This window comes from Salarias fasciatus, chromosome 5, assembly GCF_902148845.1.
Source record: "Salarias fasciatus chromosome 5, fSalaFa1.1, whole genome shotgun sequence".
NCBI classification, from domain to species: domain Eukaryota; kingdom Metazoa; phylum Chordata; class Actinopteri; order Blenniiformes; family Blenniidae; genus Salarias; species Salarias fasciatus.
Genome location: NC_043749.1, coordinates 27962870 through 27987490, shown reverse-complemented (window position 1 = coordinate 27987490; position 24621 = coordinate 27962870). Strand labels below are relative to the sequence as shown.

General features: G+C 48.9%; 2 protein-coding genes across 3 annotated transcripts in view; both read left to right on the top strand.

The window, feature by feature from the left end:
- Window positions 1–630: 630 nt before the first annotated feature.
- On the top strand, window positions 631–12703 carry LOC115389129 (DDB1- and CUL4-associated factor 1-like). Its single transcript, XM_030092558.1, is given in 30 exon segments — window positions 631–796; window positions 1398–1526; window positions 1681–1757; window positions 1835–1908; window positions 1984–2097; window positions 2646–2783; window positions 2936–3415; window positions 3492–3593; window positions 4025–4186; window positions 4384–4563; window positions 4784–4893; window positions 5010–5109; window positions 5228–5394; window positions 5573–5694; window positions 5771–5847; window positions 7173–7322; window positions 7398–7553; window positions 7645–8244; window positions 8326–8554; window positions 8557–8599; window positions 8685–8883; window positions 8961–9043; window positions 9125–9209; window positions 9641–9874; window positions 9988–10081; window positions 10419–10523; window positions 10653–10726; window positions 11472–11561; window positions 11640–11765; window positions 12106–12703. Coding segments are annotated over 29 exon segments (4392 nt in total). The 5' UTR covers window positions 631–796; window positions 1398–1416; the 3' UTR covers window positions 12217–12703.
- A 1489-nt stretch (window positions 12704–14192) lies between these two features.
- LOC115388346 (dedicator of cytokinesis protein 3-like) overlaps window positions 14193–24621 on the top strand; it is a 111650-nt gene continuing 101221 nt past the window's right edge. For both annotated transcript variants that reach the window (XM_030091440.1, XM_030091441.1), the window contains exon 1: window positions 14193–14310. In XM_030091440.1, the coding sequence (XP_029947300.1) occupies window positions 14274–14310 (37 nt within the window). In that variant the 5' untranslated portion in view covers window positions 14193–14273. The remainder of the gene's footprint in view (window positions 14311–24621) is intronic.

Genomic DNA, 24621 nt, shown 5'->3' with positions numbered 1-24621 from the left:
TAAAGATACTGATTGGTTTCAGGTGGAGTACATGTCTATGAGGATTGACTTTATTTAGCGTTCACAAATACAGATCGAAGTACATTCATTTAGTACAACTGTTTTCAATTGGACTGAGGAAAAGACCCATGTAATCCAGAATTTCCCAGTTTGGGATTAATAAAGTAATGCTATACTCTACTACTCTATGTAAGCAGCCCAGTGATGACTTGAAGGCTCACTGCTGACTTTCAAAAAAGCTGTGAAATACAGAAGAATTAAAGGTTACAGTTCAGACTGAAGCTGAGAAAAGGGGGATATCATTTTTTTTTTAACTTCTGTTCTTTTCTTTTCTTTAGCTATTTTGGGTTTTTGTAAATTGCGCATATTCCAGATTACAGTTTAATAGATAATCTACCGTGTTCCTTTTTATTAGTTGTTTTAAGTAAACAGTGTTTTGTTGGTTGTATTTTTGATGTGTTGAACAACCCACTCATTCTTTCGTTCGTTCGTTCATTCATTCATTCATTCATTTTTCTTCCGGAACTCTTTCTGGGTTGTAGTTGAACTACAACTCCCATGAGGACTTGCGCTTTCTCATACGTCACCCCGTTATCTTTGCCCGACGACGCAGTGACGTAACGTGGTGCCGCCAGCAGAACTTTGAAAACAAGCCTGGAACTTTTTCACGTTTTCCTCTTTAAAATTATTTTTTAAATAATTTTTTCTGGATCTGCGTCTGGAGGTGAGTTGCTGTTGTCCGGCAGGAGGAGGAGGAGGCGCGGCGGCGGGCTCCGCAGCGGAACTTTAGACCCAGGTGAGTAATGTTTTAACCGGACAGAAGTGTGTGACATGCGGCGGCAGGCTGTCAGCGTGCCGGCCTCTCGGCTCCGCTCGTTCAGCCTTCACGGCACGGACATCTTGTCCCGGGGGAGAGGAGGAGGCAGGCGGGCTCCGAGCAGCGAGGCAGCCGTTGCTAACTTCACGGTGCTCCGCGGGCGGCTGCCGGCTGTCCCCTTCCTCCTCCGTCCGGTTAGCGGGGAGCGTGTCTGTCAGTAGCCGGAACCAGCAGCTGCCATGGCGGACAGGCTGCTCGGTCAGTGGCCGGTGAGGTGTCCGGAGTATAACATTATTAACATTATTACATTATTTTCAGAATTTATTCTGGAACGAGTTTGTGAAATCCGTGGAGGAACGGCTCGGAACTAGTTTGACTTTGTATTAATTGGTTATATTAACAGTGTTATTTAGGAGCCTCAAAAATATCCCGAGATGTGTTTTGAAATGTTTTCAGTGTCACCATTTATTTTGCAGATTGGTTCATTTAATTCTTGTCTGTAATCCAGAAACTGACTGATGAAGATGATGAAGAGTGGTGGTGTTCACTGGTCTGATATAAAACTTCTCTCGTTCCTCAGGGCTCAGCAGTGCTTGTCCATGGAGTTTGGGTTGCTGCTGGAGAGCAGAGAGCGTCTGGTCTCCCTGCTGCTGGAATGGGAGTCGGTCCAGCAGGGAGACCCGGACCAGCTGTTGTCTGTCCTCACCAGGTCAGCACAGACTTCCTCACCTCAGTTTAACACTGTCACAGTTCGGAGATGACTGATCCAGCAATGTGAACACTGTTACCACAGTAGCGTATCTCTGTAACTAGTTCTCGTTTGTTTGAGTACCTGGATTAAAGTATTACTTTTCTCTCTGCAGGACATGTGAGTTGATGGAAGTGATGGTCAGACAGTATCAGGAAGGCAACCCTGACCTGTTCAATGAGCCTCAACCAGGTAAAGGCAGCCTCATCTTCACATCTGTTCTCAGATTTTATTCCCATTTTATTCTGACTCTGGATCTTTCTCCTCAGAACGAGCGAGTCCGACCTGTGAGCTGGTCGACAACCTCAAACTTGTGTTTCTTAATGAGGTCTTCATTAACGCGGTAAGAACACGCCATCCTAATTTTAAAGAACAGAAACACAAACAGTCCTGCAGTGAAGATGTGTTTGTGTTGCAGTTGTGGAACTCGTACATAGTGAGCAGCAGAGATGCGAGAATCAACGCAGCGGCTTGTCGGATGCTTCTGAACCTCATGCCTGGTCTGGAGAGCTCCTTCAACTTCCACGAAAAGGTCCAAACACTCAATCAGTCTCTTGAAACACATCCACAACCGCACTTGAAGACTCACCTGTAACACTATTGTAACACCTAGAAAAAGTACCTGCAGCACAGCAGCTGCAACCTGATGGAGTTTACCTTACCATCCAGCTGATGAGGCTAACGTAGTTAGTTAACTTATCAAGCTAATGGAGGAGTTAACCTGACATTTTGCTCATAAAATTTTAGGATGTTGAGCTCAGGTGTCATGAGGGAACACGTTGTGGTTTTCTATGGTTTTACGTGTGGAGGAAAAGTCTGAGCTAAAACTGTTAGTACACAGAAAAATTGACTGATACCTATTTAGCTTTTCCTCTTGCTGTTCGTAACGCTGCAGCAACAAGCTTCACTGTGAGAAAGAGTCATTTTAATTCACGCCATTCAAAGAAAGAGAAGAACAAATCCCACAGCGCAAAGACAAACATCTCACTTATCTCAGCAGTCACCATGTTCACCCCAGTGTGTATGTCTTTGTGTCTCTTTGTGTGTGTGTCTGTGTGTGTGTGTGTCTCTCTCACCCAGGAGTTTCTCATTGAGAAGCTGTACAGTTTGGCTCAAGAGGCCGAGCGGCCGCTCTCCGTGTACGCCACCGGTCTGCTGGGAATGGCCATGGTTGACCCTGAGGTGGCGACCAGCCACAAGGAAGAAAACGCTCGACTGGTGGGTCACTCGCTCTCTCTCTCTCTCTCACACACACACACACACACACACACACACACACACACACACACACACACACACACACAGACAAATCCACAGCCTGTAGTCCCAGTTTCTGCTATAGTCAGACTTGTTTCTCTCCATGTCTTCAGGTTCCCGTGATGATCCGCCGTCTGCACGAGCTGCAGAGCCAACAATCCAGCCAGGAGCACCCAGACCCCCACCCAGACCCCCACCCAGACCCCCACCCAGACCCCAGTACAGATCCTCATACCTCCAACACCAAGCCCATGCCCAGGGGGAAAGTGAGGGGAAAATTGAAGCGGAAGAACCCGAGTTCCAGCTCCAGCACTGAGGTCGGCGGCACCAGTTCCGGTGCCGGGGGAGGAGGAGGAAGCAGCTCCACCATGACGGGCCACGGGAAGAAGTCCAGGAAGCTCCACCAGGACAGCTCCTCCAGTCGGACCACACAGGGGAGTCCGGCCCCCAGCAGGCCGCCCGCCACCGGCCTGTCGCTGCTCGAGATGAGCTCGGTGCTGACCGCATCAGACCACTTCCTGTCCCCGCTGAGCCCGACCACCGAGCAGAGGCTCATCCTGCAGTACCTGGCACCTCTGGGAGAGCATCAGGAGGTGAGCGGGGGGTCCCAGGTGGGCCAGGTGGCCGACAGCAGGCTGCAGAGACTCAGGACCTGTTGTTTCTGTGCAGCTGCTGGTCGTCTTCATGCAACTGGACACCAGATCGCTGCTCATTGAGTACCTGGACCTGTCCCGGACCAGGAGTGTCCAGCTCACCTTCCATGCTCTGCGGGTGAGAACACACACACACACACACACACACACACACACACACACACACACACACACACACACACTGACGATTATTATTGTCAGCTAAACTAATGAATACTAAAGAGTTTTTTTTCACTATTTATTTAAATTACCATTTCAATGCGTGTTCACATTTTGACAGTTTACAAAAGCATCGTCTAAAAAGATGAAAATACTCTAATTGCATCCTTTTTAGCTTCTATTTGTCATTAGCTGAGGCCGGGCGTCGCCCTCAGCCGAGGGTCTCTGTCTGTCAGAGATAATTCAGACCTGTGTGGGTGCGGCTCGTCGTCCCATCATCCTCTGCTGCACAGTGTGACTGTACATCATCCTGCACCGGTGGGCGTGTCCTAATCCTGCAGCCAATGGCAGCGTGTGTCTGTTAACATGCGTTTTGTGTGTTTCCTGCAGCTTCTGGCCTCTTTGCTGCTCCATAAGAAGTTCGCTGCAGATTTCATCGCTCACGGCGGAGTCGAGCGGCTCCTGCAGATCCCAAGAGCCCCCTCACTGGCTGCCACCGGGGTCTCACAGTGTCTCCACTACCTGGCCTACAACCAGGACGCCATGGAGAGGGTGGGACTCTCGCACGCACGCACGCACACACACGGCTTCAAATGTTTCCTTTGTTATTTTTAATTGAAGGACATTTAATTTCTTTTGAGAAATCCTCAACAATGCACAGTGAAATGTTCAAAACACTGGTATTAATGAGTGATGTTTTTACACTCGATGCTCACAGTGGGTGGTTGTGTGTGTGTGTGTGTGTTCAGGTGTGTGCCCTCCCAGGCAGCGTCCTCTCAGACATGGTGTCCTTCGCTCTGTGGCTGCTGGACTCGTCTCACTCGTCGGCCGTCTGCCACGCCACCATGTTCTTCTCCATCTCCTTCTCCTTCCGGGTGGTGCTGCAGCTGTTCGACCGGCAGGGCGGCAGGCACAGGTTCATCAACCTGGTCAGTCGCACGCGGCTCCTCGCTCCGGTTCAGCCTCTACTTGGTTTATTTCACAAATCTGTTCAGAAAGCTCCCCCAGCAGTGATTATCAGGGGAAACATCATTTACTGCAGCTCGGTTCTGATCTGAGGTGGATGATCTGTGGAAACACCAGTGACTGCTGGTGGGACTTGGGTTCGCCTCAGTGTGGATCAGGACTCTGTTCCCTCCCCTCCTGCAGATCAGCTCGCTGGACTTGCTGAGATCGGACTACGATGAGAGCATGATTAGCGATGACAAGGTGTTCTTCAGCAGACAGATGGCCAGACACACCTGCATGGCTCTGCGCAGGTAAGGCGAAACCTGAAGCGGTTTCACAGATTTTTCAGTCTGATGTAGCGAGTGAACTTGTTTCATTGTTCTGGGTGATCGTCTGTGTTGTGCTGATGTGATGCTCGTGGTTGAAGGTACCTGGAGGCTCACCTGGCTGTGAAGACGGAGCAGGTCAAACAGTCGCTGCACGAGTCCGACAGCGAGGCCGGCGTCAGCCAGACGCACTTCACCAAGGTGCCGCGCGTTTCTGTAATCCTCTGATGGTTTGTGTGTTATTTAAAGAAAATAAATGAGATCTGTGTGTGTGTGTGTGTGTGTGTGTGTGTGTCTGTGTGTGTGTGTGTGTGTCCAGCCCTGCTCGTACACCAGGGAGCAGATCATTGAGATGATGGAGTTCCTCATGCTGAGTCCTGCTCCGCTGTCCTGGGAGCCGGTGGAGCTCCTCGCCCAGCTGTCCTGCGTTCCTCTGATGCTGCGGCTCATCTCCTCCGCCTCCAGCTGGACCAACTACTCCGGCAGGTACAGCTTCCAACCCAGACCTGGTAGAAACGTTTCAGTCTCCATTTGGACGGGCTCCAGGATCAGAACACTGCTGCTTTTTGCTGAACTTGTCCAGTATTTCCTGGTTTCATCTTCATTATGGTTTAATCTGTGAGTGCGTCCAGCTCTGCTTACAGCTCTGTCTCTGTCTCCTCAGGAGCGACACGGTGCGATACGTCCTGGACATCCTGTCCATCCTGATGCTGGTTACCCGGATCCAGCCGGTTCTGGGGGAACCGGTGGAGCCGGACGAGAGCCGGCGGGCCATCGGCTCCGTGGGTCAGTGACCGCCTCCAGGAGCATCCTCTATCAGCGTCTCTCTCTCTCGGCTGAGCCCTTCTTCTCTCTGCTGCAGGTATGAGCATCGTTCTGGAGCTGGCGGAGGGGGAGGTCATCGCCAACGACGGGGAAATACAGAAGTCTGCGCTCCAGGTGAGCACAGGGCGGCAGAGAGATGCCGCTCTCAGCACTGAGATTTGTTTTCGGTCAGCCTGGCCACACATCTGCATTATTATGGAATATTATTTATTTTCACATATGAATGAGGCCTGTATCCAACCTCAACATGTATGAGTGCATATTTTTCCTGCTTATACTGTCCAAAAGCAGATCTGATCTGTGTCACATAAGAGCAGGAAATAGGAATTGGGTCACTTTACACTGATGGTGGAAGTGTCTGCTTCGCTCAGTGTGGAAACAGAGGAAACTACTTTTTTTAAACACTGCTGCTGTGAATCCTCCTTCCTCCACAGTATCATGACTCTCAGTCCAAATTCTCCTGAAATAGATAGTTTCAGAGTTGACAGTCACCATAATAACACTCTAACCTGGCCGTCTGTCCATTTGAATATCCGTGTTGACCCATCATTCATGTTTAGAGTGTATTGTTCTTTGTTGTTGTGGATGGTTTTAAATGTAAGCAGAAGTATCTTGAAGATAATCTGGAATTTGACAGGGAGCCAGTGGAGCTGCTGGAGGACGGGGGTGATGTGGTGAGAGGAAGGGGTTTTGGTGATGATGCGAGCTGCTGAGTTCTGGACCAGTTGGAGCTTATGGAGGGATTTGTGGGGGACACCAAAGAGGAGTGAGTTGCAGTAGTCGAGGTGGGAGGTGACGAGGCTGTGGACCAGGATGGCAGTGGTCTGAGGGGTGAGAGAGGGACGGAGACGGTTTGTTGCGTAGGTGGAAGCATGCAGACCGAGAGATGTTATTAATATGGGAGTGAAAAGAAAGTGAGCTGTTGAGGACGACACCCAGACTCTTAACCTGAGGGGAGGGGGACACTGTGGAGCTGTCGATGGTGAGGGAAAACCTGTTAGATTTGGAGAGTGAGGACTTGGTGCCAACAAGAAGGAGTTCTGTTTTATCACTGTTCAATTTCAGGAAATTTGAGGTGAACCAGGATTTAATTTCAGAGATGCAGAGGGTGAGGGAGGAGGATGGGAGAGTGGAGTTTGGTTTACTGGAGAGATAGAGCTGGGTGTCTCCGCGTAGCAATGAAAGTTAATACCATATATACGGAAAATATTGCTGAGGGGAAGAAGGTATATGATGAAGAGGAAGGGCCCCAGGACACAGCCCTGGGGCACACCAGAAGTAACGAGGGAGGGCTGAGAGGAGAAAGACTTGAGCTGATGAACTGATGCATTGCTTGCAAACGTGAAACTATTCTAAAACAAACGATGCGTCTTCCTTTGACACGTTGTCGTCTAAACGAGGCCTGGATTTCTGCTGTTTCTCCCTCCGATCGGCTCCAGGTGATAATAAACTGTGTGTGCGCTCACGACCACGACCTGTACCCGGTGGGCAGCGTCAGGCCGCCCCTGCTCCCCCAGCGGCCCCCCGGCCCCCACAGCCCGGTGCTGGCCCACATGTGGCTCGTGCTGCAGAAGAATAACGGCATTAAGGTGAGAGAGTGGAAACCAGAAGAAACATTTCTGCCATTCATTCCTTGGCTGATGGCGTTTGTTGGGCTCCTCCAGGTGCTGCTCTCCCTGCTGTCGGTGAAGACTCCCATCACCGACGCAGATCTGATCCGGACGCTGGCCTGTAAAGCTCTGGTGGGTCTGTCCCGCAGCGCCGCCATCCGGCAGATCATCAGCAAGCTGCCGCTCTTCACCCGCAACCACATCCAGCAGGTCTGAGAGCGTCGTGTTCAGACCCACGTTTTCACGTGAAAATTACTCGGGTGAGATCAGGATGAGCGACGGGGTTTTTTTCTTTCTCCAGCTGATGAAGGAGCCGGTGCTGCAGGACAAACGGCGCCAGCACGCCCAGTTCTGCCAGCTGGCGGTGGAGCTGACGGAGCGCGTGTCGGGGAGGCGGCTGCTGGCGGGCAGCGACACGTCGCTGGCTCTGCTGCAGAAGGCCAACGTGGTGGCCCGCTCGCTCATCACCTTCCCCGAGAGGGAGCTGCTGCTGCTCATCAAGAGCCACCTGGCCGCCAAGGGCCTCCACCGGGCCGCCGCCGAGCTGAGCCGCGAGGCCAACCTGCCCCCCGCCCCGCTCTGCCTCTCCCCCCTGGCCACCCCGACCGCCGCCGCCGCCGCGCCCCGCGGCTGCCGGTCGGTGGGCGGGGCCGCGGCTCGCCTCTCCGGCCACGCCGGGGCGTTGCCGCTGGCCTCCTGCTCCTCCTCCCGCTCCCTCACCGCACCTCCGCTCCCCTCCACCTCTTCCACCCCCCCTCCTCCCCCTCCTCCTCTCACTCCTCAGGGATCACATCTGGCCGGACGGATTCTGTTCCCTCAGGAACAGAAGACGCCGCCGAGCAGCTCAGGGAAGAAACTGTGTGCTCTGAAGCAGAAATCCGACCACGGAGCGTTTATCCAGGTCAGTGACGCTTCCCTTCCTCTTTAGTTTTTTTCTTTTTTAATTCACCTCAGTATCCATCCTCCTCTTCCTCTTCCTCAGACTCCTGCCTTGAAGAAGCAGCCGGAGCTCCACCGCCCCCCTCCCCCCACCCTGGACAGCATCGTCACCGAGTTCCTGAGAGAGCAGCACTCCCGCTGCCACAACCCGGTCACCACCTGCCCCCCGTTCTCCCTCTTCTCCCCCCACCGCTGCCCCGAGCCCCGGCAGCGGCGGCAGGCCTCGCCCAACTTCACCGTGCGCCTGGGCAGCCGCTCGCTCTTCCCCAGGCACCGGGAAACCGGGGCGGGCTGGACCGCCATCTGATCTTCAGCCGGTGAGGCGCCGCCGCCGTGACTCCAGGCCGCCGTCAGATCAGGAGTCTACATGCGAGGACGGCGTCTGTCTGTGCTCCCGATCAGGTTCCGCCCGGTGGAGACCTACCAGGACGTGGACGGGGACGAGAGCGGCTTCACCTGCTGCTCCTTCTCGGCCTGCGAGCGATTCCTCATGCTGGGAACGCTGACCGGACACCTCCGCTTCTACAACATGTTCTCCGGGGAGCAGGAGGCCAGCCACCAGTGCCACACCTCCGCCATCACCAACCTGCAGACCTCCAGGGTAACCACACACACACAGAGACACACACACACCATGGAACACACACTGAAACTTGAGGCTGACTGTGTGTGTGTCAGGACGGGAAGCTGCTGCTGACCTCGGCCTCGTGGGGCGTCCCCCTGTCGGCTCTCTGGACCACAGACGAGTCGCTCAGCATGAAGTAAAGCCTGCGCTCCTCGCCTCACACCGCTTCGCGCTCCTGCTCTCTGTTCTCACGCTCTGTGGGTTCTTTTTCCGTCAGGAACTCGTTTGCAGACGACCACTACGTGGAGTTCAGTAAACTCTCTCAGGACAGAGTCATCGGCACCAAAGATCAGATCGCACACGTGAGTCCAGACGTCCCCGTTTTGTCCTGAAGACACGAAGCGAGCAGCCCGCCGGAGGTTTAATGGAGCAGTGAGGGAGTTTAGGTTTTTAGTGTCAATTCTTTTTTTATCGTGTCGTTTAGTTTGGGGAAAATGGTGCAAAAACAAAAATTTCATGCATGCTGAAACTTGGAACATGAAGCTTCACAGTAACCGAGGAATTGTGAGAAGAATAGTGATGAGAGAAGATCAGAATAAGGGAGTTGATCTTATTAACTCCTGTAAATCTAGTCAGACTTGTGGTTCAGCTTCATGTTTTGGCTTTTTTAATAAAATGCAGCTTTTTACCTGAAAATCTTTCAGAATTGTCTTCCCCCTGTTGGGTTCAATCGCTCCAGAAACACATCTTCGTATCAGTCACCGCTGTTTGACCTTTCCCATCTCTGCCGCAGATCTACGACATCCACACCGGTCAGAAGACCCTGACGCTGAACGATCAGTCTCTGGGGAACAACTACAAGAGGAACCGCGCCACCTTCGGCCCGTCGGACGACCTGGTGCTGAACGACGGCGTGCTGTGGGACCTGCGCACCGCCCAGGCCGTCCACAAGTTCGACAAGTTCAACACCAACATCAGCGGCGTCTTCCACCCCAACAGCCTGGAGGTCATCATCAACACGGAGATCGTATCCTTTTCACTGCTGATCGGTAGCTGGTTTCTCTCATGGAATCAGTGACTGGCTCACTCTGATGTCCCATGATGCACTGCGGTGGTGGTCCTTGACGGGGCGCTCGTCAGTGGGACGTGAGGACTTTCCACCTGCTGCACACCGTCCCGGCTCTGGACCAGTGCAGGCTGGTGTTCAACAGCAGCGGCAGCATCATTTACGGAGGTCGGTGCAGAGGTCACCCGCAGGGGTCATCACTTCCTGTCATTCTCACAGACATGAGATAATCTGGGTTCATAAAGGTTTAAAAAGATGATTAAAATGAAATAAAATACACAAAAGAAGAAGGAAGCTGTTGATTTTTAGCAATCATGCCATGATCTATGAACATCAGTAAATATGCTCCAGATAAATAACTGATATTCTCCATCAGCCACACAAGTCAAACACATTTAAGACATTTGGTTCCATTAAAAATAAAACGCCAGATTTCAGAGCGTCTGCCTCAGATGACTGTTTCCTCTGTTCCTCCATGGCTTCCTCTGCTCCCTCCGGTTCACAGCGATGCTCCAAGCTGACGATGAAAGCGATGTGATGGAGCGCCGGGTGAAGAGTCCCTTCGGCTCGTCCTTCAGGACCTTCGACGCTACAGACTACAAACCCATCGGTACGCTGTGGCGGCGATCAGATCACTTTACCCTCAGTCTCTGACGTCCACTTGTCTCCAAATGTCTTTTCCTCTTTTTTCTGTTGAATTTATCTGCAGTTTGTGGGTTTTTTTTTGTTTTTCTTTCAGTCACGTTTGACGTGAAGCGAGACATTTTTGACTTGTGCACGGATTCGAAGGACGACTGTCTGGCGGTCATCGAGGTTCGTACCGGGTCTCCAGACTGTCACCGGTTTTACATTTCCTCTGAAGTGCTTCAGATCCAGTCTTCGTTTTATTTAATCAATCATGTAAATCTTAAATTGTCTCAAAATGTTCGAATATTTCAAAATATTAGACAATTTCCTGATTATTTTCTTTTCAAAATATGTCAGATGCTTCAATTTCACCTAAATTTAAGAATATTATTGAGACTTTTTAGTTTATTTATGTGAAATTAATTAAACATGTGTAATTTCATTACTGCCTCTTATTTGAAACAGAAATGATTTGAGCTGAAATCATGGTAAAATAATCACAATGTTGATTTAAAGATGTTTATTATTGATTTTTTCCTGTAATTTCACCTCTGACCTCCAGGTGGTGCAGTGAGACTGTGATTCCTGGATTAATCTCAAATCAAACAAAGCTAACAGCTGAGGCCTCGTTTACACGACATTTCTAATGAAAATGCGTCATTGTGTTTTCATTTCAGAAAAGTTTAGCCTTTTCACTCAGAAATGTCTTTGTGTAAACAACCCCTGAATGTGAAGCTGTCTCTGTGCTGCCACCTGCTGCTCAATTGTGGAATTACACAAATCCTACAAACTGGACTTTTAATATCAACAGATTTAAACTGACTTTATTGCTACAATATTTCCTAATAATCGGTGAAATCTGAGCTGCTGCTGAGCCGATTGGAACGTGGGTTTTGATGAGTGGTTTTTCTGTTGAACCTGACTGGACCAGGACCAGGACTCGCTGAGTCTGGACACGGTGTGCCGTCTGTACCACGTGGGACGGCAGAAGCTGGCGGAGGAGGGGCACGAGGAGGACGAGGTACCCCATCCCGGTTCTGTCTGCTCCTCTCCGCTCCGACCGCTGTGCGCTCACGCTGTCCCTGCTTCGTCCCGCCAGGACGACGAGGACGATCGAGACGACGACACGTCCTCGGACTCCGACGACGACCTGGACGACGACCTGCTGATCGAGGAGCTGGACCTGAACAATGAGGACGGAGGGATCTCCCCCGCTCCGGACGAGGTGCCACATCCTCACGCCGTGAGACACGTCCAAACCGCAGGATGAACAGAGGACACTTCACTTCAGATTCACAGCTTTTCTAGAGATATCAGGAGGAGGAAGACACACTTTAGCCTGTAGAGAGGGAGGGAAGCATAATCCCACTCTACAGGGAGCTGGTTCCACGACATCTGGACCACTGAAGTCTCTCCTGAGTCAGGGACGCTCCGCCCGTCCATAGCGCCTCCGTCAGGTCAACGTGTGTGTAGCAGCGTGTTTTCATATGGAGGACAAGCAGAAAACCTGCCAGGACCACATTTTTGTTTGCTGCAGTTATTTATTTGTGTCTTTCCTGCACCAGGAGTCAATCCCGGATCCGGACCTGGACCCGGACCAGGACTCGGATCTGAACCTGGACCAGGACTGGGACTTTGACCTGGATCAGGACACAAGCAGCAGCAGCTCCAGCTGAGGCAGCCAGGCCGGCTCTCGGGTGCGAGCCCAGAGAATCCAGCACAGCCGGGCTCTTTCAGGGGGGTCGGTCCAGTCTGAGCCGGTTCACGCAGGTCAGAGGGGACGGCTCAAAATGTTCACACACCGTTTAGTGTGTGTGTGTGTGTGTGTGTGTGTGTGTGTGTGTGTGTGTGTGTGTGTGTGTGTGTGTGTGTGTGTGTGTGTGTGTGTGTGTGTGTGTGTGTGTGTGTGTGTGTGTGTGTGTGTGTGTGTGTGTGTGTGTGTTCCACTGCAGATGTGCAGATGCTCCTCGATGTTCGAACCTCGGCAAACGTTGAACTTTAGCTTTTTTAAAGACTCATCGCTTGCAGTTTAATTGTAAAGTTTGTCCTCAACAAACCAAAATGAATGTTTATATTGTTTATATTGAGAGGAGAGAAGCTCTCCAGTGGACCGCCGCTGTGCCACCAGTCCACTGTGGGCCTTTGAATAAAACAAGTTTCATGGTTCTACTTCAGCTTCTTCACGTTCTTTCCTGCCTGTTCATCTGTGGGTGGGGTCTGGAGGGGGTGGGGGGGTCTGGAGGAGGTGGGGGTGCACAGTTCAGTGTTTACGGGTTGCTTTTGGACGTGTTTGTCTGGGTCTTCACTCCGGACCTGTCTTCCCTGGCTGGTCCTTCCAGGAGCCGGTGCTCCGGACGGCGTCGCTCTGCAGATCAATAAACCAGACGAGAGCTTCAGTCCCAGAAGGCCTGACGGCTGAGGTGGAGGTAAGGCTCAGTTCAGGGGGAAAACAAAAGATTTAGTTCACGAGAAACTGAAGAATTTTTTCAGGTTTTCTCACATTCTGGGACTTAATCTGAATGTCAGAATAAACCTTCCCTCTCAGCTCACCTGCAGGGATTCACCTTTCACCTTTTCCTGTGGTGTGGTGTCAGAGGTTTTTCTTTTCAAGTTTTATTCAGAACAAATAAGCAGATAAGACAGGATGTAACTTTGACAATGAAACAGCAGCCAGCCACCATCACAGATGGAGAAGACATACAAAATTCTTCAAAAATTGTCAAATTATCTTAGTACAGAGGAAAACAACGTAGCAATTCAAGTTTACTAAATAAAAAAAGAAGAACAATGACCAACGTCAAATCAAGGAAAAGTCAAGACTTTGAAATATCAACTTTTTAAACCTTTTTCAGTGACTTAAAATAGTAAATGGATGGATGGACAGGGTGAGAGGGATTTACTTTTGTGTCAGTGACACTGTTCTGACGCACGAGGGCGCAACGCACACACTGTTCTGCCACACACACGGGTGTGTGGTCATAGAAATACATATATTGTATATTTTTTGAATTGATGTTGGTTTCTTGGAGCATTTTTCCTTCACATCTGGGGCACGCGGACTAATTTCTTCCGTTTGGCACACCTGTCGGTGTCGCACGCGCCGCTTCACCTGCACGTCACGTCACGTAACAGTTTCTCGACACAAACTACACCTCTGTACGTCTTCATCGCTTCCTGTCCGTCTCTCCTGCTCCTGCTCTTCTCCCCCCTCCTCTCTCGCTGATCCTCTTAATCCGGTGGACTCTCTCTCTCTCTCTCTCTCTCTCTCTCTCTCTCTCTCTCTCTCATCACTGCCAGTCTTCTTCATCTTCTTCATCTGCTCGCCACAACTTTGCGGGGCTCTCTGGAAAACAAACCTTTTATTTTTTTAATTTCTTCAGGATTTCCTAATCTGCTGCCGCTCTGACCTCATGGCACTTTAACACACACCCTCACACACACACACACACACCGTCACACACACCCCGGGCTCGGTGTGGGGTCGCCTCGCCGGTGCAGACATGGAGCGACGCGCTGCGCCATGCGTCAAACCCAACTGAGCGTCACTTCTCGTCCTCGCGGGCTGGAAGGAGCTTCTTAACTCCGACACCAGAGGACAGACTCCCAGCATCCCCCGGAACCTCCGAGGGAAACTTTGTGCGCGCGTCCCCGGTGGATCCTCTGCCGCTTCCATGAGGCGCGTGCGGTGATTTTTTCCCCCCGTCCGGTGGATTTAGTTTGAGGCAGCAGCATCATGTGGACGCCGACGGAGGACGAGAAGATCGGAGTTGGTGAGTGATGGATGTGTTGCTCCGGTTCAGCCTCCGGGGCTGCCGCGGGACACTTTTTCGGGTTTCAGCCGTGGAATGTGGAGTGGACGGATGGATGATGGATGGATGATGGATGATGGGTGGATGCGTCCCGCTGCCTGCGCCACGGAGCGGGTCGTGATGGGAGGATGTGGAGAGTTTGTGAGGAAATGAAGCGCGGGGCGTCTGGAGGGACTGAAGGAGGCCGGAGGAGAACCAGGACCGGGAGCTCCTCATCCTCATCACGGCTGCTGGGCTGAGGACCGTGCAGGACACACACACACACACACACACACACACACACACACACACTCTCTTCGGTTTTGTGGTGTATTGATACACACTGAGCAGTTGTTCAGTTTGTGTCCTGCAGAGTTGGAAATACATTTTCTACTCAAGTAAAAATACTGATATTAAATAACACTGTTGGTTGTAAAAGTGTTGAGTTCTGATGTAACTTTAGTGATGTTTTATGTTTTATTCAGTATTTTCTATAATGTGGCTCATTCTGTGGTTATTCTTTTAAGTGATGGTTGGTCGGGTGGTCAGTTTGTTGGCCTGTTGTTTAGTTACTGTATCGGTTGGTTGGGCTGTTATTTTGGATGCATTCATTGTTGGTTGGTCGGATTGTTGCTTATTTAGGAGCATTATTGTTGATAGATTGGTTGATTGTTCACAGGAATAATTTTAGAAAGCAGCTGACGGGTTTGGAGTTACATTGTTGGTCTGGCAGATCATGGAATGAGAAAGAGAAGATTTATTTTCCAGAGAGATCCAGCTCATACTGTGGATCCACCAAAACCAGCTCTTCAAAATGATGGTGAAGTTATCAACGGATTGTAAACAAATGTTTACTGATTCATTATGTGCAGAAGAGGAAATAATCTCATTCTGGGAACGTTCCAGATAACAGCAGAAGAAGGTTTTGGGGACTAAACCTGAGGCGTAACTGTTTTCCAGACCTTTGGAAATGTAAAGTAATGCAGATGTGTCGGTGTGTTTGTTCTCCATGGAGGCTTTAACTCTGGTCGTAGTCTCCTGGTTCCTCCTCCTCCTATGGTCTGCAGACAGGAAGTGGATGAGTGGACTTCCTCTTAGCAGACTGCAGAGGAAATGTCGGTCACTCTGTTCGATTCCCTGAGTGTCCGGGCTCTGGTGGTGAAGTGGTTTGAGTGTGCAGGTCAGGCGGTGCTGTGTTGGATCAGGAGCAGTAAATGTGGTGCAGTGGACTGCTCACCTGTCCAGGTGAACCTGCTGGGATCGGATCAGCCCCCTGTGATGGTCCAAGAATTACCCAGCATGCTTCAGTCTCTGTGTTTGGTGGACCAGGTAATCTGAACACCCTGTGGTGAATCCAGCTGTCAGGTCCTCCTGCTCACAGAGCAGAGGAACCAGGAAGTCCCAGGAAATGTGCAGGAGAGGCACGTCACTGTCATGTAACTGTGTGTGTGTGTTTTCTGCTGGGTAAGCCTTTGCATACCAAGGCAGGCAGAGTGCTCGCTCATAGAGCCGCTCCATTGGAGTTGGGATGACCAGAGCCTGGTTGTAGAAAACAGCCATTCAGCGGGATGAATGCAGCTTTGTGGCGCCCATAGAGGCTCCTGAAAGCAGCTTCACCTCCCCCAGGGCTCGGCACTCCGTTCTCACACACACACACACACACACACACACACACACACACACACACACACACACACACACACACACACACTGAAGTTCAAGTTTTCACTCCACAGACTGTTAAAAACATCGTCCTCTCTCTTATCTTATTGATGCTGTGAATGTAAAAGTAACTGTTACTGCTCGACTGTTGCAGTAACGTGTGACTAAAGCACATGGTTCGCTGCTGACGTTTTGGTGATGCTTGTGCCTTTTTTCATACATGAAATCTGTTATAAATCTGCTTTATTATGATCAATGTTTTCAACTTTGAAATATTGTTTTGACAAAACAATCTGCTGTTCACATCGTCAGACATCAAACTGAGCAAAAAATAACATTAATTTCTGTTATTTCAAACCATGCATAGGAATATAAAGCAGTACAGATTCACAAATTCCTAAATATCTAATTGAAGCATTTTAATAAACTCAACATACAGTTTCACTCCTCTGTCTGGACGGGTTACAGCTTTTATTCTTATCATTTTTCTCTATCTTTGAGAAAAAAAAAGTTAATAAACAACATTAAAAAAACATGAAAAGTTCATAAACAGCCAGCAGGGGTCTAATTAGGGGGTTATTCACACAGCAATGACACATGGAGAGGCTTCTTCATTAAGAAACAACTAACAGAGGCCCCTTCAGGGGGGTCCCCCACACAGAGACTGCTGTGAACTTCGACCTCCCACCTGGTAGTGTTCCCAGCATCACGTGTAAACGTGGTTCTGTTTGTGCAGATTGACGTTTGTGATGTGATCATGTGACGATGCAGTGACGGGTCAGCAGGGACTGTTTACCTCCATCAGTCCCGTCCAGTCCAGCTGCAGTCCACCGCACGTTTCCACCCATCTCAGGCTGACCTGCTGGTCTGTGTGACCCGGACCAGGATCTGAGCTCCGATCGTGACCCACATCCACAGTGCTCATTGCACACACACACACACACACACACACACACACACACACACACACGGGGGCAAAACACCGTTCTCCAAGGAGGAGATCCACACTCCCTCCAGATCTGAAATAGAAAATACAAGCAGGAAAATCAGTCCGTGATCAGAGGATTTAGGTCAGTGTGTGTGTGTGTGTGTGTGTGTGTGTGTGTGTGTGTGTACACATTCATATTTGACAATTTTACACTGAACTAGTTCAGAATGTTTTTTGGTCTTCATTCAAACATGTTGCTCAGCTGAGATCGAACTCCATCCATCCATCCATCCATCATCCATCCATCCATCCATCCATCCATCATCCATCCATCCATCCATCCATCCATCATCCATCCATCCATCCATCCATCCATCTGTCCGTCCGTTGACATCTATTGATTCATGTTCTCCTAATTCTACATCTACCTCTCACAGCAGATGCAGAACTCTTCTACTATGTGTGTATCTACTGATAGTTCTACTTCCACTCTTCCTGATGAGGCACAAACCTACAAACTCTCTTCTTAAATGATCCAGATTACATCATTTATTCATCACTGTTTTAACTGTTATTGACTGGAAGTGCAAACATGTACACACACACACACACACACACACACACACACTGCAGTGACACGTACTGTAGTGACATGCACTGTGGTGAAACACACACACACACTCTGCGCTCCTGTCCCGGGATGACTGGGGACGAGACTGCCGGTGTTTGAAATGATGCCGGGCTCTCCATCGCCCCCCGTGGATCCTGTTTTTCAGCTGCGCTCATGTCTGAAACGCTTCGTCTCGTTTATATGCACAAAGAGGACGACTCCTCCTTTGAACTCACACACACACACACGCACACACACACACACACACTGATGTCAGGATGAAAACTTAAAAAAAGTTTGAAAGAGAATAAAAACCAGAAAGTTTTAATTTGGAGTTCATGAGAAAAAAGTTGTGTGTGTGTGTGTGTGTGTGTGTGTGTGTGTGTGTGTGTGTGTGTGTGTGTGTGTGTGTGTGTGTGTTAGTAAACTGAGAGTTGGAGTTGTTATGGTGATAGTGTGTTACCAGTCCTGCCAGCATGTCGGCGGAAACTGAGTGTAACCATAACGACGACGGAGCTCTCCTCTGGAACGCTGCTGCACACACACACACACACACACACACACACACACACACACACACACACACACACACACACACACACACACACACACACTGCTTTCCATGCCTTACGGGGACAGTACATTGACTTCCACTCACTCGGTCAGACTCGGCTCCGTCCTGAAGTGTTTCTCAAAGTGTGGGTCGGGGTCCCATCAGGGTCAGCAGTGAGCGCAGCAGCGTGAGGAGTCTTCCTCCTCCTCTTCCTCCTCTTCCTCTCACCCTCATCCTGTTGAGCAGTTTTCAGATGAAATGGAATCCTTTGAGAGAAGTGAAGTCTGTTTCTTCTTCACTTCTGCGAGTTTGAACTGTTGCCTTCACAAAGTGAAGGAAGCGTGTTTGTTTGACGGTTTCTTCAGTCGTGACGCTTTAACCTGCTTATTGTCAGTGTAAAGCAGTTCTGCCTTCATAAGAAACATGCGTCTGTGGGATGAGCGGCAGAAGTAACGTGTATTAATACCGGCTGCTCTGCTGCTCGTTCCACAGTTGTCCGTTTCTCTGATTTCTGTGGACCCCCCGAGGGTCCCGGACCGCAGGGTGAGAAGCGGTGGTTTGGAGAATCGGCCCTTCTGGCCTCCGGTTCAAACCGGCGGTCGTTGCAGAAGTGAGCTCTGTTCCCTCTTCGGGAGACGTTTGACTCTAAACCGCCCGGCCGGAGCCTCGTCCGGCTTCTTCGTGTGTTGAGAGGCTTTTCTGAAAATGTGAACCGAACTGCGGGCTTCTGTTGCACCGACGCCTCATCGCATTGAACTTTCAGCTTTTTTTCTCTGTTTGTCTGACCTGGATTCTCTAGTTTTTGCATGACTGCTGGTGACTGCTGCTCCGCTCCACACTGGTTTTTTCTCTCTTAATCTCAAAATATGTTTTCAAATTGCAATTTTCTCCGCGTCAAAATGCGAGAGCGTAGATTCAGGGAGGACAGAAACCAAACGATGCTCGCTGAAGCTTCATCAGTTAGAGGGAGGACGATCTAGAAACAGCGGAGTTGAACTACCAACATGCAGACAGACTCAACAGCTGTTTCAGTAAGAAAAGTCATGTTTCCATAATTAAAGAGCATTTTTCCTGGACGTATATGTATATATTAAGCTTTCTCGGGCATGGTTTCTGCCCCCCACTGCCCCTACAGCTCTGCCCATCGATCAGCGTCTATAAAAAGGTCACCAGGTTCGATCCCCGCAGTGAGCTGAGCTTTGCTCAGGAGCACTTTTCTCCATGTGGACGAGTTTCCTCCTCACAGATTGAAGCATCTGAGATCAGTCCTGGTCAAAGACAGAGAATTAACTTCAGTCTAATTCACACGTTTCCTCCCATGATGTGAACATAAACTCTGATTTTTATAATTTATTCAGAGGAAAAAACAACAACACATCACAATGTTGTCTTAAGATAACAGATACAGGAAATAAACAACATATAATAAACTCAAGCTAAACGGAAGTAGGTGGTTTAATGCTAAATTGAATATATACAGACATACAGCAGTGTGACAGAAGAAAGAGGTAAGATATGAAGGTAGAATCAGTGGGCCGTTCAGTCTGCCTCCATCACCGTCATCTGTCCAGAGAGAAGAGCTGCTCCTCGGGAAAACAGCACAAACTCAGCAACCTTTGCTCAGAAGCACAAACAGCAAGTCAGCGGAGGCGGCGGAGGAGTCTCCAGCCTGAAGGACTGATTGTTTTTCTCACCTTCAGGTCCGAGCTCATTAAACGCCGCCCGGTTCAGTGCGTGGAGACGGAGAGTCGGGGATTACGGGGTGGGCGGCGAACACGAGCCGAGTGGGCGTCAGGTCGCCGAGCGGCGGTCCAGAAGGGACGCACATCCATTACAGCCGTGCTGAGTTCAGTGCTGGTTTAAGGATTATTGAAAAAAAAAATCTGATGTGTCTTCCTTCAGTCTTTTACCATCGGTGAGGTCAAGCTGCAAAGAGAGACGAGGTGTTAGAGGCTTTCTTTACTCAGTCAAACTCAAGAACAGGAAGAAAAACTTGACTTTTAATTGTTCTCCTCGTTTTTTTTTTTTAAACAGTTATCAATGCATGCAAAATGAAATTCAAATTCAGCTGAAATACAGATATCCAGACTTCTTTCTGTCTGTTAAAGTTCCACCTTTCTTATGTGTCATTGAACTAATTGAACTTTTCTTTTAAATAAAGCTACAACCCAGAATTCACTGCTCCAGTCAGATTATAGTGTGATAACAATACGGTGATTTATTGTTTCTTTTCATAATCAGGAGTTTTTACTTCTTTACTTCCTCATATTTCATCTCAGTCTGTATTTTTTTTTACTCCCTTCTCAATCTAATGAATATTTCACATGAAGTCTTTTAATGGACGTGGTCGTTGCTGCGCTCCATCCATCAAGCCCACTTCATTCAGCCGTTATCTGACGGAGCTTCAGTTTCACGTCACCTTCGATTATCCTCAATCCTGAAAACAAAGCTGCTATTTTTCAATCAGTCGCTCATCAAGGTTCGGACAGGCCGACTTCTTTACTCAGAGAATTTTAACAGAGAAACACAGCTGCTAATCTGAGAGAAAAAAAATCTTCTTTTACGCACTTCGGACATGAACTGAACTGTTAAAACAGAAGAATGAAATTAAATAACATGTATTTTTTTAATTGATTATTTAATAAAATTACTAAATTTCCCCTATTTAGATGAATGGAATTAAGAGAAGATTAAGGCTCCTTTTACGCGACAATGGAAACTTTCTGGAAACACTTTGACTCCATCTCTGTGTAGACTGCAGAAACTCTACTCCTGCACTGTGAACCTCAGCCTTAGTCAACAGCTGTTCTGCTCATGATCAGTGGACGGACAATAAGAACGTTTTCCTCCACAGAGTCATGACTCCCAATCCAGATCCTTCTGGTCCTGGTCCTATTTTCATAACATAGACTTATTCTGAAATGAAAACCGATGCGTTCTCACTTGAAACATCGACTGTCTGCAGGGTTTTATAAGGCCGGTATTCATAAAGTTGCCTCTGTCATTATTTATTCACAGAAATCCTCTCTTCACTTCATTATCCGACCCGTTCACAGCCTGTGCTGCATTGAATAAGACGCACATTTAAACCACAGCATGTTTCTGGAGCTTTCCTCCTCGTGAGAACCTTTAAAATGTTGATATTTAACATGAAGCCTACAGACGGTCTGCAGCAGCTGGGGAGAGATTCTGGTTGAGCTGGAGTGTCCTGACAGGAAAACCCTTCATGGTGTTGCTCCGTGGTTTCATCAGATTCTTTCTTTAGATTTTAATTCCGTGTTTGTTTTTTCTAACATAAAGTGGTGGCTTGTAGACTTTTTGTCCATTTTAATTATCTGAAACAACACAGATCTCTTCTGATTAGATGTGGGGCTTAAATGCGCTACAATAGTCCTTTTATTTTTAGGTGTTATTAGTGAATGAATGCTGCATATTTAGCTCGATTTGATTCCATTGTGGCGTGTGTTGTGTGTGTGCGTGCACGTGTGCGTGCACGTGTGCGTGCACACACGCTGGAGGCCTCCCATTGAATTACTATAATGTGGCGCTAATGGGTGTCGCTGAATGTTGGAGGTTGAGGAGCGAAGGGGAACAAAGCAGAGGTCAGCGGCGCTCGGCTCTGCTTCCTGTCAGTCAGCTGCCTGCTCTGCACTGATTGGTGGGCGGAGAAAGGGGCGGGGCCCGAAGCCGACTCCACTAAATGTAGCATTCTGTTACAGAAGCCGATCAGGTTGATTGATTTCTCCCTCGACTTTACCTCCTGCTGCCTCTGGCACTGGAGGAGAACAGCGGCTGTAATCAGATTACTTCCATGGCGACGGCAGGTATGAAGCAGACGCTTCCTCTGCCTGACGACTGAAGGTCGTCTCTGCCTGCTCCGAGATGAAGCCTGCTGAGCGGCAGCAGATGGAGTTAAAGGAGGAGAGAGAAGGAGGAGAGAGTGAAGGATGGAGAGAACGAGTGCGTGGGAGAGAATCCTGCTAGACAGGGTCAGCATTAACATCCATTAGCATAAATTACACTGAACTCTACTTTACATTGTTCACCAGGGGTCTTTTTCATGTTGGGTGCATCTCTCTGTCTTAATGCCCCCCCCAACACACACACACACACACACACACACACACACACACACAAACTCACTCACACTGCCTCTCTCCTCTGTACCATCCTTATCCAACTCCAGCTAACGGACTGACGGACATTTCCATTGACCTGATTAGTTCGCGTGTGTGTGTGTGTGTGTGTGTTGTGTGTGTGTGTGTGTGTGTTGTGTGTGTGTGTGTGACCCCTGATGTTAAAGCTACATCAGATCCTGATGGTGTGAGATGACGTGTCGCTTGGTGCTCTGCAGCAGATGAATGAAGGAGCCTCATTCATGCTGATGTGATGTTGCACACACACAAACACACACCTGCTGGTGCCCTCTACAGCTCTCTCTCTCTCTCTCTCTCTCTCTCTCTCTCTCTCTCTCTCTCTCACACACGCACGCACACACACACACGCTCACCACAGTGAGCTTTACCAGGCTCCTCGCGTGACTCTGCGAAGTGTGTGTGTTCATTCAGTTAAGACCCGCTCAGTGTGTCAGCTGCATAATACATTTGCCGCAGCTCAGTTCATCCTTCCGTGTGTGCCGTGTGTGTGTGTGTGTGTGTGTGTGTGTGTGTGTGTGTGTGTGTGTGTGTGTGTGTCACATTAACCTGTGGGGACTCAGTTGTCTCGTGTGTGTCAGGCAGCCTTTTCTGACTGAATGCTCGATGCAGCAGTGGTTATATGCGGAGTGTTTTCAGTGTTTCTGCGCCCTGCCGGAGTCGCCGTGCACGCCGCCCGCTGCAGCTGCTGCGCGTTAGCGTGCGAGCAGCGCTGACAGACGGCAGATGGATGCGGCGAAGATGACTCAATCGTCTCTGTAACTTCTTAAGAGATAAACATCATCAGTGGGATTTACAGTTCACAGCTTTTCCATCTGTAACTTTGTGTTTCTGGAAGTTTTAATTAGAAAAGAAGGAGCGATGCAGATGCAGGCAGAGGAGACTGCAGGGCTCAAACTGAGCAACAGATTTACATTCACTTTTACTGGACTCACAAGATGTTTGAGGATGTTTTCAGATCTCTAAGTAAAGAAAAGATCTGAACATCATCGGCAGAGCGACTCAGCTTCTTTCAGCAGCAACAGATCGTTACTTTAAAGTCACATTTGATAACTTTTCAACCTTAATAAAACATTTTATTATCTTTTGTGATGATACATCGACTTACAAGTAGTTGAATGACCCCTCTATCACGGGCTGAGGGCGTCAGCATTGCTTTCACTTGGACTGAGCAACTGTGAGGAGGGTGGTAGGAACCCTGCACATTAAAAAACTCCAAATGTGCGAACTGCTTTACAGCGTGCGTCATGTCTGTGGTCTCCGAGGGGGGAGAAGCGGAACAAAAACAAAGTTACGTTTACCAAAGTTAAACCTTTATTTTCAGCATCATGATGTAACATTGTTTAGCCACCATTAGATTCATGACCTCGTCGCTATCCATCCTTCACACAGCCACTGGAAACAAATGTAGGCGAGTTCAGTCCGACAGCACGCCACCGGGAGCAGCATTTTACCACGCCACGCGCTAGTCCTCATGGGAACTGTGGTATTCCTTCAGGCAAAGCACTACCGCTTTTGTCCACTGGCGCCGCCAAAATCAAAGAAAACTGAAAGTTCCTTATTGTCGCTTTAACTGGTTATGAAAGGAGTTGTAGAGCTGCTGTCTCTCTCTATCGACTCACTGGACCAACTGTTAGCCACAGCGAACATCTCAAAGGCTCATTTTCACTCGTTTACTAACAATTAGGACCGATTAGCGCTGATACCACCTTTTTTAAAGGACGAGTACGAGTACTAACTGTGAGCTACTTGCCGGTACCGACTACCGATATGAGCACTTATTAAATATCATTAACTCTAATTTGCTATGTGTCGCAAACCGCCATGCAGTTTCTGCGTCTACTCTCCGGGTTATATCGGGTGCTTTTACAAATACGAGCTCTCTGTGCAGTATCAGACCTGTATGTTCCTACTAACCACGGGAAGAACCTGAAAGTTACACAACTCTGAGATAAGTCATGTTTGGAAAGTATTATGTGAAATTTTGAATTTATTTTTGGTTACTTTTATCAGTATTTCCTTGAAGTACGTGTTGACTCTTTACTTTCTAGTATGAAAGTTTACTTTGGTAGAAGTGTCATGAACTACTTTAAGGATCGTAAAAGGCGGAGGTTAAAAACAATCAATTCTCGTTCCTCTAAAAAAGTTTTTTGGCTGCTCTACTTTATTGTGTGTCGTCTAATTTGCTACTTTCAAGATCATCGGACACGAAAGTGAGAAGTGACACATACTTTGATGTGATTAAGTAACAACTGTGGGTGTTCAGACTCAGAGATATTTCATTAAAGTTAGAAGAGCTATTTCGATGACAGATTTATTTTTTGGTTGATTGTCTGAGTTCGTCTTCGTCTCAGGAAGTAACGGATTATCGTATTTAAAGTGTCCG